Source organism: Aspergillus luchuensis, chromosome 6 (genome assembly GCF_016861625.1).
Source record: "Aspergillus luchuensis IFO 4308 DNA, chromosome 6, nearly complete sequence".
Lineage (NCBI taxonomy): Eukaryota > Fungi > Ascomycota > Eurotiomycetes > Eurotiales > Aspergillaceae > Aspergillus > Aspergillus luchuensis.
Genome location: NC_054854.1, coordinates 3,594,190 through 3,607,411, shown reverse-complemented (window position 1 = coordinate 3,607,411; position 13,222 = coordinate 3,594,190). Strand labels below are relative to the sequence as shown.

The following is a 13,222-nucleotide window of genomic DNA, read 5'->3' as shown; positions in this document are numbered from 1 at the left end:
GGTTGAGTTCACGCCGGGAAAAAATACCAGGGAGAACATACCCACCCTGACGGTCCGATAATGACTAACTCCCTCTCCTTCACCACCCAGTTTTTATTTTTTTCGTTTTATTTTTTCCTTTTTTTTTTTGCTTTTATTTTTATTTCTATTTATTTGTTTACTCTTTGGGATATGGTTTGAATTTACTTATCTACCAGTCTTTACCACTACTGAAGATATCAAGCAGGAGGGTCAGACTGACACTGAGAGAGAAAAGAGTAAATAGGAGATGGTGAGATACAAAGCACGACATTCATCCCGTACTCACGCAGGACTATCCCAGTCCAATCTTCATTCGTCGTATTAAATTTTTATTAATCTTAATATTATTCATTCCATCAGCAGTCAATTAAAAAGAAATAGAAAAACAAAATAAGACCGAAAAAGAAAGAAAAGAAAAGAATAATAATCTTCTCAATCAGCAGACTTCAAAAAGCAGCATCCAAAGCAGCTAGTCTGGTCCGACCGCATCGAGTGGAGGATTCCCAATCGGGGCCAAGACCCAACCAAAATTTCAGCAGTAATGAATGAATGAATGAATGAATGCTTGCCTGTTGCTCACTTTTCTTTTCCCAAAAATTATTTAGTATACTTATTTTTAAACTGACCCTCTGTCTTGTTTTTACTTAATGCTTTTTAATTAGTAACAAATGATTTATTTTCGCTATCTTTCATGTAACCATAATGGGGTGAGTCCATTCAGGCAAAAAGCAAAACCCCTCTCTCCATGAGGTGAATCAGAAAAAGTAGAAAAGAAGAGAAAAGAAAATCAGCATTTAGGAGAAAACACACACCCTAAGAGAGACAAGCCCAGCCGCGCCCGGACAGGCCCAGGACGTTCCGCCGGTATTATTGAAAGGAACCATTGGCAACAAACTTTCCTACCTGACTGAACCTTACCAGTCACTCAGTCTGTCTCTTGTCTCTTGTCTCTCCCTCGCTCACCCTGAACCACACCCGGATGGAGCCATTCTCCCGGTCCAACCACCCCCAGCGCTACTGACTATCGACCACTTAAGCCTAGCCTAGCATTTCCTAAGCTAAGCCGAACCAACCGTCGGCTCGCTAAAAGACACTGAACCAGTCCCAGAATCCCAATCCCTCGACGCCTGATCAACGGCAACGTGGTTGACAGGGCTCGTCCAGGCGCCCAAGCTGTTCCGTTCCACCTTTGGCGCTTCCCACGGTCGAGGGGGGCGACTCGGTTAGTCGGCCACCAAATCCTCCACTGAACGGTTGCAGAGATAGCTATCGCTGATAATAGAAACTCACTCTTATTACGGAGTAGATGGATAATCAATAATCTACTCCTGAAGAGCAGGGAACTCTCAATCATTCCAGTAATTTCCCATTTCCCCCCTCAATATCCTCCAGATGAGACGAGATATGGACACGATTCTTGTCATCTCGCCCGGCAAATAGAATCGTCCAGACCCTCTTCTGCAGATGGACTTGACCCTAAAAGGGCCAGAATCAATGGTGCCAGAAAACCGGTTAGCCCTCCCAGGATCTCTTTTGGGCCTAGTCGCTCCGCCGTATTGTTTATCCAATCTCAAACTGCCTTTTTACTGGGATTTTGCTGATTGCCCCCTTTGGCAGCTTCTCAGGTAACAAAACAAAGTCACTGTACTTTACACCGTACTTCTGTTCTTTCCCTTCTCCACATCCTCCCCTTCCCTTCCCTTGATTTTGGATTTTCTTATTTCCCCTCTCCCATTACTCCATACGGATCTTGGGATCGTAAAAACTAGGTTGGCTGTATGTATGTATATAGATAGGCATGTGGAGCGCCGTCCCGTCTGGTCGATCGGCCACCCCGACCCAGCAGGGAATGCTGGCCGCTGTTGCCCTATTTGGTGGAGTTTAGAATAAGCTTAGCCCTCTGCGTCGGGGGTAGCGATCACAGACGAGGGGAAGGAGGGAAAAGGAGGGGGATGGTTTCTCCAGATCGACGGTGGATGGTCGGGAGAATTAACAACGATCAGAATGATGGCACGGATAGAGACGCGTCCACCCAGGGTTCATCTCCCAGGGCACCAGGGGAGAAGAGGGGCCGACTAGGAAGCAGGAGCAAAAGAGGGCCAGCGAACAGGCCATTTACGGCGGACACGCCATGGCCAATCGACGTGGACCGGCAGCAATCAACACCAAACCAGAGAATCAAAAATCAAAATACAAAATACCAAACGAACAGAGAAAAAACAAAAAGAAGCGAAAAAGCAAAGCACGGGGGACCCGAAAAGGGGCAGGCAAGCGATCGTTGCTCCTTGCGTCGAGGAATGCATGACAGATGCCGGGCGGTGGAGGACACAGCTGAGGCTGATCGGGTCGGGGCGAGAGGATGGGGGAGGGGGGAAGCAGGAAGTAAGCCATGGCGGTCCCTCAATGCTGGTAAGCATCATAATTCTTGGAAGTCATAATTATTAGAAACATTATCGGCAATAATTAGCTGGCAGGGCACAGCTACACTGGCAGTTGGGGAAGAAGATAGATTATTCTTAGCAGAACAGCCCGCGACCGGCCGATGTACGGAGAATTACTTGGGTATAGCTCGACGGGGAGATCCACCAATGGAACATTCTACGTCCTGGGGGGGAAGATGTCCCAGTATGGTATCCAATGACTTGCTGATACAAGATAAAGATATCACTAATTGAAATGCTCCCAGATTTGGATGAAACAATATCGGGACCCAAAGGGAAAGGTGGTTTTCGATCCACGGTTGATGGTTTTTTTGTTTTTCTGGTACCTCGTATCCGTCGGCCATCGACTGCTCTGGCCTGGGCCCTGCTCTGCTCGCACGGACACTGCGTCCCGGCCCTCATCCCAATGCACTTGCGCAGAAAAAAAAAAACCATTCTCCGTCAAAGGCAAACGGTCCCTGGTCCGCTTCTTCCATTCCACGGCCAAGGTCACCTGTTCTTTCTCCTGGGACCCTGGCTCTGACGGGGGGTAGTCCCCCCGATCGTTTGAATCGCTGGAGGATGAGATTCCAATCATTCTGTCCCATTCCTCCGAGGATCCCCCCCAACTTCCAATACGAGCGCATATTGGACTGACCACGATAGGGTTGTTGGCACTTGTCAGTCAGTCCTGCGGACCATCTACTCATTCATTCATTCCCCCGGGGAAGGAAGAACCAAGCGATAGGTAGGGATTGGCCTGACCAAAGTTTCGCAAATCTTGGACCAGCGCTACTGATTGGTGGATAGGTCCGTGTCTGGCAGTATACTTGCTCAGTACTCAGTACTCCGTAACTAGCATCTATCTAACTACATACTACTTGGTTTTAGTCTGGGTGATTACTCCCATACAGACGGTCGGTATGAATATTTTACCTGCTCTGTTTGTGTTTACCCAGGTGGTACAACGTCGATACGCCCGGTACTAGCGCCTTGGAAGAGAGTCTGCACTGGCTGGCTCGGGCTTCGGGTGTGGCCCACTATCCCCATCCGGGCGTTAGCGTCGACTCTTCCCTCCGTGATGCCCCACCTGACTTGCCTGGCTGGTCGGCCTGCATCTTGGGACAAGATAGCCGGCCATTCAGGCGCCAGTCTTGCTTGACACGCGCAAGCTGTACACCTACACTCCCTCGGTCACTTACTCTGTTCTGTTCATGAGAAATCCAGAGAACTTGAACGATAAACTACACTTTCTTGCTGCTCAGCTTATCAGTATACGTGGTATTGGTGTTTTGGTATGGAAACACCCCTCTGTATCTGCTTGTTGTGTACATCACGTATGGATAGCCTCGGATGGCTTCAGCATGGCTTCGTCAACCAGGTCAACCTTAATCACCGCCATCCGCGCTGGTGTCAACAGTCGGGTTTCGAATCAATCCGCTGAAGAAACGCATATGCAAGCCCCGTGGACTAGATGCCAACCACCGCAGTCATTTGTTCCCTCGGAAGGTTGCCAGACGAGAAGGATCCGTGGATTGACCAGACCTACCTATCAACGAACCTCTCCCTGGCCTAGGATTACCGCTAACTAAGGCCCCAGTCCAAGGTACTTACCTACTGGAGGAGGAGGCTACTGCCTCCTTGGGTAGTACCTGGGTTCACCTCCTCCTCCTTCTCCTCATCCCCCCATGTCCTGGGTAGTGCGTGACCAGACTGCGCAAACAAAGAGGCGCCGGAAATCACAAGCTTGGCCTCTTCTCCCTGGAACCTAACGGTCCACCATCTCTAGCCTTTCCCGACGGGAGGCGCGGCGAGCACCAGCCTGTCGGTATTGGCGGGGGGGTTTAGGGGTCGGGAGATCGAGGGCGGTGGCGGCCACGGTGACAGACGCATTAATAATAATCACCAAGCAAACTGTCTTCATCCATCCCTCCCTCTCGACCCCATAACCAGCCAGTCATCCCATTTTATCCTCCGTACGCATGCTACTCCATGCCATGCCACGCCATGCTGTACCCTCTCGGCAGTGTCTCGCAAGGGGGTCTCTCCTTGCCATTACGAACAGAAATTCAAACCCCCCGGTCCGGACAAACAAACCCTGCCCGGAAGCTACTCCTGTGGAACTTGGTGCGACCTACATAGACAGGGGGTTCGATGGGTCAACTTGTAGCCAATGTGATCTGTGCATCGTCGATCAAGCACATCTCTATGACCAGTCTTTTTGCCCCCTTCATTCAGTCGCCATCGCAGCGTAGAGCCTGCGAGATTATAGCCAGGAGGACTAACTGTCGACTAAACGTATTGAATTAGCAATGACTCTGACTAGATACCCACTAAACCAACCGGTGGTCTCCCTAGCCGCTCAGGAGAGCTGCTAGTGTGCATTGGCCTCGAAAAGGGTCTGCTCGGACGTTATCCGTCTGCAAGCTAGGAGATAGATAGGAGATAGCAGCAGCCGGCAAATTCCACACCGTACTTACCACCGCGACAGTGACTAACTATAGTAGATTACGTGCTGTCGCTGATACCTTCCAACCATGACAGACTCAGTTTACTTCAATAATAATATCTACAAAGTACTAAGTGAGATGGCGTCGTCAACCCGACCGGGATTGACAACATGTGATAGGCTCATAGCTATCGCTCTTGTCACGGTGTTCCTTGCGCCCGTCCCCTAACCTTGCTGTCAACCTAGTTTTATACTTTTTCGTTCCGGCTGGGGGGGAAAGGGGGGCCAAGAGAGGTGCTTATTCGCGCTAAACCAGCGAACATGATTTACCTACACATCAGGCTTGGCTGCGTAGGTGTGTTGCTGCTGATAGGTGGACTGTAACGGACGAGGTGAATCATCAACCGAACTTAAAATACGGGGGGGAGGAGGATAGGAGAGATATCACAGTTTGCAGGTTACACATGGAGTGTATCAGATGTCGCGGGCTGACACATTAACCACTCAGCTTATGGAGTGGCGAACTCAATTATGGAAGTTTTTATAACGTAGTTGTCAAAAGAATCAGCGTAGACTAAACATAAGTACCAACTTAGGTTTATACACCAAATCGCATACACAATTCTAGATATGTTCCCGAAAAAGAGTTGAGCCATGGGTGACTGACTAGCGGCGGCAACTGTAAATGACAGCTTTGCTATGTTCAATTCCACCACAACTCTGTCTATCAAAGTTTAAGACAGTCGGCCTTAAGCCTCAAACGCCAACACGTATTCAACTGGATTCGGGATCTGCGGGATATGCTTAATGATTACAACCTTTTAGATCATACTAACAACCACTCTACCTGAGAAATCAAGTCATTAAGCCACCACCACCATCACCACCACGAAACAGGATTCTATCCTAAACGGCGCTACGACAAACTTCACAAGAAAGGAGAGAAAAGAGAAGAGAAGAGGCTCGAGCTCAGACTCCGTCCGAAAAGCTTGAAGCGGATTCAGTTTTACGAACCTTACGCCATCCGGCGGGATGCAACGTAGCTAGTAGCCTAAGGGAGTTGTTTATTTGTTTGCATCTTTCCTGACGGATCAATTCAAGTAAAGTAAACTAAGAAACTAAAGTATAAATACATTAATCACTCATAGTTGAGTAGTGTACTTTGTTCATATAGGTTTGTTGTGGATGAAGTGAAATTGCGGTCTAGAAGAATAGTTAGCAAGTTATTTGTAGGTAGCCATTAGTCAGTTACCTCGGAGTCGGACATGCCCACTGAAGGGAATGACTCGCCTGGGGATAATCATGATCACTTACCCATTGATGATGGGGAAGTGAGTGAATGAGCTAGTTTGATGCAAAGAAGGCTAGCTAGCTAGCCTCGCATCCTTCAGGAGCTTACTCCTTATTCATCTTAGTACCATACACTCATACACTCATACACACTTCGAGTAAGCAAGCACCATCGCATGGTCAGTCAGTAAGTTCCCTCATGCAAGGCGTCAGTCAGTCAGTCAGTCAGTCAATGCGCGATAAACCCAACTAACTAGACTAACTACTTACTTACCTTCCTACCAGGTGATCAATCCCTCTTCCTTAGTACATTCCACTCACTAACTCCCCCCTATTCACCCTCCCACCCCCATCACTAACTACTACCCTCTCCCCGGTTATCTTACCGACACACCACTTACCCAACTAGTCACATACATACATACACACTATCCATGCATGTCAGCCAATGCTCCGTCCGCTCCACTTCTCTTTTTCTTTCCTCTTTTTACCCTTCACGCAGTCTAGTACTTACAATTACAATCAAACCCCGGATCCCGAGCAATCAAGCAAGTAAGCGATTCGCCACTACACTACACTACCCTAGCCAACTACCTAACTAGTCTGTCCCCATGCCTAGGCTAGCTCGCCTAATCATCCGAGCGCCATGGTGAAAAGCCCGAGCCAGTGCTGCAGGAAGCTTGATCTAGCTAGCTAGCTAGTTATAACTAGCATGGTGGTATCTATGGTACGGATTGGCTTGGCTTGGCCTTATGGGGAGTACTCCGTTCTTGTAGCTATATTAGGAAGTGTTATAGTAGGTTGCTCCCGTGACACGGTTTAGATCTTAGTAGGGGGTTGTATACATATTTAGGTGCGGAGGTGTCCGATGGTATGTATACACAGATACAACCTAGGCATGAGATTCACATGTTAAGGAAAGAGAGAGAGAGAAAGAGAGATGATAACGGGCCTGATCGGTCGGTCGGGGGTTTCGGTTCCCCTGAACTGAACTGACTGCAGTGATTGAATGAATGAATGGAGCCCTGGTTTGTGCACACTATAAGTGGCTTTGTTATACAGTGGGAGCTACTACTTATAACAGGAGGTATCTCCGAGTCAGTCCGAGGGATAGTACGGAGTATAGGATAAATTCTGCTTCTCTCGCTTTGTTATCATGTTTCTATTCCTAGATTGTGTGTGTGTATGTGGCAATGATATGATTACTACTGTAAGATGAGTATTCATATTGATCTCGGACTATCGTAATCCGACATCCGATTTCAGTCGAGTCGAGTCGGTCCGATAAAGCATCTAGTTAGTGAGTGAGGTTGCGACGTGGGTGTACTACTCTGACAAAGAGATAGTAATCACTATATATTACTTCGTGTAGTATTATGAGAATGTTTGTATTGAGGCAAGGTATTGGGGATTTCTCCTCCAATGGTTGTGTGGCGATACCATTGTCATTTATATATTTATGAGGTGCTGTTAGTATATACTAGTATTCTGAATTCAAGTTGACACTATCATCATGTTGGTATCTCCGATGATGCATGTTGTAGACGGATATTCTTTATAATAGTAAGTAGCCACATATCCACATCCCCAGGTCAGTCCCTAGTTACCCATCCACCATATCCACTGTAAACCCACATATATAGATGGTAATATACTGTTAGCAACACTTATCGCCACTCTACTTATTCATGTATTAACAAAAGCATCTACCTGCATGTTTCAGATGATTACTCATTGAGTGCAATCAGTTATCCACACCGCCTCATCTATCTACATACACTACTTTCTGAAGATAATACTCATAAAAAAAAAAAAAAAACAATAATCCATCACCTCACACTACCAAATATATTCTACCTATCCGTGTAAGAATCCCTGCCAAGCACACCAAGCCCCCCAAATCATGGATATATGGATTTTGGACATATTATGTCCCTTCGTACGAGCTTGGCAGCTTGGCAAGAAACCCTCATCAATCAATTATTATTATTATATATTCCACCATCATCAAAGAGAGACAACATCAAGAAATAAATACCGAACCATACATACATACATAATACCATACACCATTACAAACTTACCTGAACTTGAACTAACCAAGTAACTAAATAAACAAGTCTAAATCCGGCACGGAACTCACACCACTGCTGCAGCAATCGATCGATCACGAGATCGCTGCATTGCTGCATCGCTACTGCAAGCCTAATGTCTCTCTCTCTCTCCCTCTTTCTCTCTGTCTCTCGCTTGACTCTACCGGCCGAAGGAGAAACCCAAATAAAGGAAACTCGCATTCTAAGCTAGTGAGAATTTGGGGGTGGGAAAAAAGTCCAGACCAGTCTAGACTCATGCATGCTTGGCAGTTGTGGTTAGGGAGGAATGCTGGGGGCGGGGAAGATGGAAAAGTAATTAGCTGGGTTAGGCTGGACACACACACACATGCCATGCCTTGCCATGCTATGTTTGCTGTGTTGGGTGGAACATGAAGGGTCAGGGAAGGGGAATGTTTAGTTTTGAAAGTAAACTGTGGGAGTAAGTAAGTTGGTAAGAGGTAAGTAGACTGGGATTGAAGGCTGCGGCGCCCTGGTGGCTTTGCTTGTGGTAGTTTATTCATCGTCACAGGATCTATCCAGTAATCACTATGTGAATAGACTACTAGGCTGCTGCTGCTGCTTCTTCCTCCTCCTCAACATAAACATCATACTTGTACTTACTCCCTGGATGATCCGCTCTCAACTCCCTCTGTCCCTTTCCATACACCTTCTCTCTCGCCGTCAACCCTTCTCCCTCCTCATCCTCCGCAACAGCATCAGGATATAGGCCTCTCCTCCTCAACTCCGGCACCAACAAATCCACCACATCCTCAAACGTACCCGGAGTAGTCACATACCCCAAATTAAACCCATCCAGATCCGCCTCCCTCACCCACCGTTCCATCTCATCCGCCACCCTCTCAGGACTCCCCACCGCAACAGGCCCCAATCCCCCAATGGCCGCCTTCTCCGCCACGACCCGCGGCGTCCACCGCGGCACGTCCTCGCTCGTGGTGGTAAAAGCACTCAACTGACTCGTGACCTTATGCACCTCTAACGAGTCCGCCGCCGTGATATCCTGATCGATGGGGATCCGACTAATATCAATCCCCGTCCACCCGCTGAACAGAACCAGTCCGCCAATCACAGACGCGTACTTCTTCACTTCTTCATACTTAGCGCGCGCTTCCTCGTCCGTCCGTCCGATAATCGGCGTGAACGTCGCGAAGAACTTGATCGACGATGGATCCCGCCCTTGCTCGGCAGCTAGACGTCGGATGTTGGCGATCTTGGGCCGCAGGACAGTGGGCGAGTGGCTCGACACGAAGATCGCTTCGGCGTGTGTCGCCGCGAAGGCAGACCCCGCTGCTGAAGTGCCAGCTTGAAAGAGGAACGGGGTCCGTTGCGGGGACGGGTCCACGATGTGGCGCGTGTTCAGGGTGAAGTATTTCCCCTTGTGGTTGATCTGGCGCACCTTGTCCGGGTCGACGTAGCTGTCGTTCTCTGGGTCCGGGTTGAGGGCGTCTGGCGCCCAGGAGGATTCCCAGAGTCTGTTGTATGATTCATATTAGTAAATGGAGGGAGGGTATGGGGGGGCCGTACTTGTACAGCACGCGCAGGTACTCGTCTGCTTGGCGGTATCGCTCGTCGTGCTCGATAGGCGTGTCAAGGCCAATGGCCTTGAAGGCTGCTTTCTTCCACGAGGTCACAATGTTCCATCCGATGCGGCCGTTGGTGAGATGGTCTAGCGTGGAGAAGCGCTTGGCCAGGAGGAATGGCGGCTCGAAGGAGGTCGAGGCTGTGATTCCGAACGCGAGGTTCTTGGTCACGGCTGCCATGGCGGAGATGGGCTGTTCCGGTTGTCAGTATACATTTTGCAATGGATGTAGTGGGGACATACGATTGTCGGATCAGTGACGGGCCACTGCGCTGCACGTCGGATGCACTCGTCTAGTTTGCCTTCATACGTGTCGTATCCGCCGTATGTATCGGCCAGGAACAGAGCGTTGATGCCTCCGCGCTCGAGGAGCTTGGCTAAGTTGATCCAGTAGTCTAGCTTGCGCTTTGTGGCTGACTTGTCGGCTGGGTTCTGTATGTGTCATGTCAGTATAGGAGCAGGATGTGGAGTTGAGATTCTCACCTTCCATTGTCCTGGGGACAGATGGCCCACGGTGGACATGTCAAAAGCATTGAGCAGGATCTGCTTCTTGCCATTTTGGCTGGTGTCTGTACTGATGTCGCCCATTGTGTCTGCGGTTGATGTATTGGGTTACTACTCTCATTCGAATGTAGCAGTGATATAGTCTGGTGTGGTGTGAACCCCTCACCAATCCCGCCATCAGATGTTGCCATGGCGCAAGCGTGTTATCAGTGGGATGAACATGCAGGATACAAATTCGCCATTTTCCCCGCATCATGCGCGACAGGATTTCTATTTCACTGAGACACTGTGCTCCGGTGCCGGACGGTAGTGGATGCTGAGTCTACACCATATGCAGGTATATTGCGTGACAGCCAGATAAGATGGCTCAACGTCTAATTGACTAATTCCTACCCCCTCTATCTTCACTTGGCGTCTATCCCTTCCCCATCAGTATACCTGTACTCGGCCTTAGGCCGTGCAACCTGCACAACAGCAGATCCAGACTCTCGCTCGTCTCGAGAAGCCCCGGAGTCCTCATCACTAGCAGCTATCGCGCGATCCCTAGACACATTAGCATCACCCAAACAGCAACCATCGAAGCAGACATACTCTCTCTCGATAAAGTACCTCGTAACGTGCGCCGACACAATCAAGCAGATCGCGCAAGCAAGCACAAACGAGTACCCCTTCGTGAACCTCGGCCCCTCGACCGTCGGGAACACCAACAGCGGCGTCCACGCCGTCGTAGACTGCGCAATCGTATTCAAGACAATCAAAACAATCGCCCTCTCATCCGGCGAATGGCGTATCTCACTATTAATCCACCCCATCAACACACTCGACATCGCCACCGACGAATACATCGTCGAGAAAGCAAACCACAGCGCCGACTCCGGCACATCCCAAATAACCTGAATCACCAGCCCAATGATATTCCACCCATGCGCCAGCGTAATCGCCCACGCGGGACCGAGCACCAGATCCGACGCGAAGCACACCAACAGCGTGTAAAACATACCCAACCCGGGCGCGATCGCAAACAACTCATTGACTTTACTCGTCGAGTACCGATTCAGACTTTTCAACCAGAGAAGATACCCACCCGTGGTAGTTTGCACGCACGCGTTCCAGAAGAGAATGTCCACGCACAGCAGCGCCCAGGGCTTCCAGTTCCGTAGGACCCGCGCACAGGTCTTCCATGAGACGCTGGATTCTTGGACCCCGTGTCCGGCTTTCTGTAGCCGGGTTCGGACGAGTTGGATGTCCGATTTGCTGAGCACGATTCGGTTCGGTTTGTCGGGCGTCCCGGGGAGGACTATGAAGCCGAGGATCCCGACGGGGATGGTGATCACCGCGCAGATGATGTACATCCAGCGCCATCCGGCGAGGCCGTTGACTCCGTCCAGTTGTGCCGATGCTCCCGCTTGGATGAAACTGGCTGTTAGCGTGCCTAGTGTTAGGCCGAGGTAGAAGAAGCCCCCGCGCCGGGCGATTTCGTGGCTTTGGTACCATGATCCTTGCAGATGTCAGTACTTCTTGGAGTGTGGTTCTGGTGCGTAGACGTACCGAAAATGTAATGCATTCCGGGGAAGAAGGCGGCCTGTGAAATGTCAATTGCTTAGTGCAGATGAGGTAGGAGTATGGGTTGGATATACCTCGAACCATCCTACCAAGAAGCGATATGCCATCATCTCTTCATACGAAGTGGCGCGGTATTGCAGCAGAGTGAAGACTCCCCAGAGTAAGTCCATCCCCGGGATCAGGTACGAGATGGGGTATTTGGTGAACAGGTAAGCAAATGGGAGTTGGCCTAGGACGGCTCCAACGGTGTAGATAGTTTGCAGGTTGACGAGGTCATTTCCTTGGAGGTTGAGGGATTCCTGCATCCCAGAGACGTAGGCATTGTCTGGTGGCAGACATTAGTATTGATATCATTGTGCCAATTGAGGTACTGATTTGCGGACTCACTAATATTTGCCTGATCGATATACTTCGTCCAGTAAGCGAGAAAAGCATAAGGAACAATGAGAAGGTCGAGTTTTAAGAGGAGACGTCGTTCCGATGGTGAGTCGTCCGGCGAGAACCATCGTATCCGGGGAAATATCTTATTAGCGAACATTGTGATATTTTTGTCTTGTGTATAGTTTACAGTTGTATAGAAGTTAACGAGTGATGAAGACCATTGATATATCTACAATGCGTTGGCAGATGCTTGGAGACGTCGATGTCACCATAGCATTGCTTGTATTACGTGACAACAACTGCCTATCTCCTGCATCTTCCTGCAGCTGCATGTCTCGTGTAAATCTCCGGATGGTGAGTCTATTCTTCCTGCCTAACTGTTTAATGTGACTGGATGACGGCAAGAAGCTTGAATTGTCTGTGCGGTGTGGGGTTCAGTACGGGTGGTGTCAATGGGGGGTAAGAAGGCGTGCTTCTTGGGTGAGTGGTTATAGCACTAGCGAGTGGAGCAGATAGGATGTTGATTGCTTGGTCGGGATGAGGTGATTTGTGAGATACGAAGATGTCTAGTGACCAATGGTATCCGAAGTATTGAGTGTTTCCTTTTGTGAATAGTTCTGTGTCCGTTATCTGATCATCCGTCAGTGATATAAGCGCTCAATCCTAAGACAGGCTTTTGCGGTATAATTTCTGGCGTTTCCAGGATGGTAATGAGCTTTAATGTGTGCTGCAAAGTATACATTGAAGCCAGTAGAGTCATATGAAACCAAGGTGCTTCGTTTAGTAAGTAATGTTCTCTGCCAGCCGTGTCAGGTGTAGTACCAATACTCATGCATATACTTGTTCTCGGATACCAAGACTTTGAGGCAGATTGGCCGGCTTGGCTGCTACCACAATGCCGATA

The 13,222-nt window shown here is 49.1% G+C and overlaps 2 protein-coding genes across 2 annotated transcripts; both read right to left on the bottom strand.

Annotated features, from left to right (window-relative positions):
- Positions 1-8,835: 8,835 nt before the first annotated feature.
- Positions 8,836-10,458, bottom strand: AKAW2_61234S (xenobiotic compound monooxygenase, DszA family; the record flags this gene model as incomplete). The annotated part of the gene is made up of 4 exons (XM_041680804.1): positions 8,836-9,763; positions 9,816-10,063; positions 10,114-10,302; positions 10,354-10,458. 4 exons carry the CDS (start codon positions 10,456-10,458, stop codon positions 8,836-8,838), a joined length of 1,470 nt encoding a protein of 489 aa, XP_041546732.1.
- Positions 10,459-10,778: 320 nt separating this feature from the next.
- SEO1 (putative MFS transporter Seo1) lies at positions 10,779-12,475 on the bottom strand (the record flags this gene model as incomplete). The annotated part of the gene is made up of 5 exons (XM_041680803.1): positions 10,779-10,917; positions 10,966-11,872; positions 11,923-11,956; positions 12,012-12,262; positions 12,325-12,475. The coding sequence occupies 5 exons, from the start codon at positions 12,473-12,475 to the stop codon at positions 10,779-10,781; spliced, it is 1,482 nt and encodes a 493-aa protein (XP_041546731.1).
- Between the last annotated feature and the right edge of the window lie 747 nt (positions 12,476-13,222).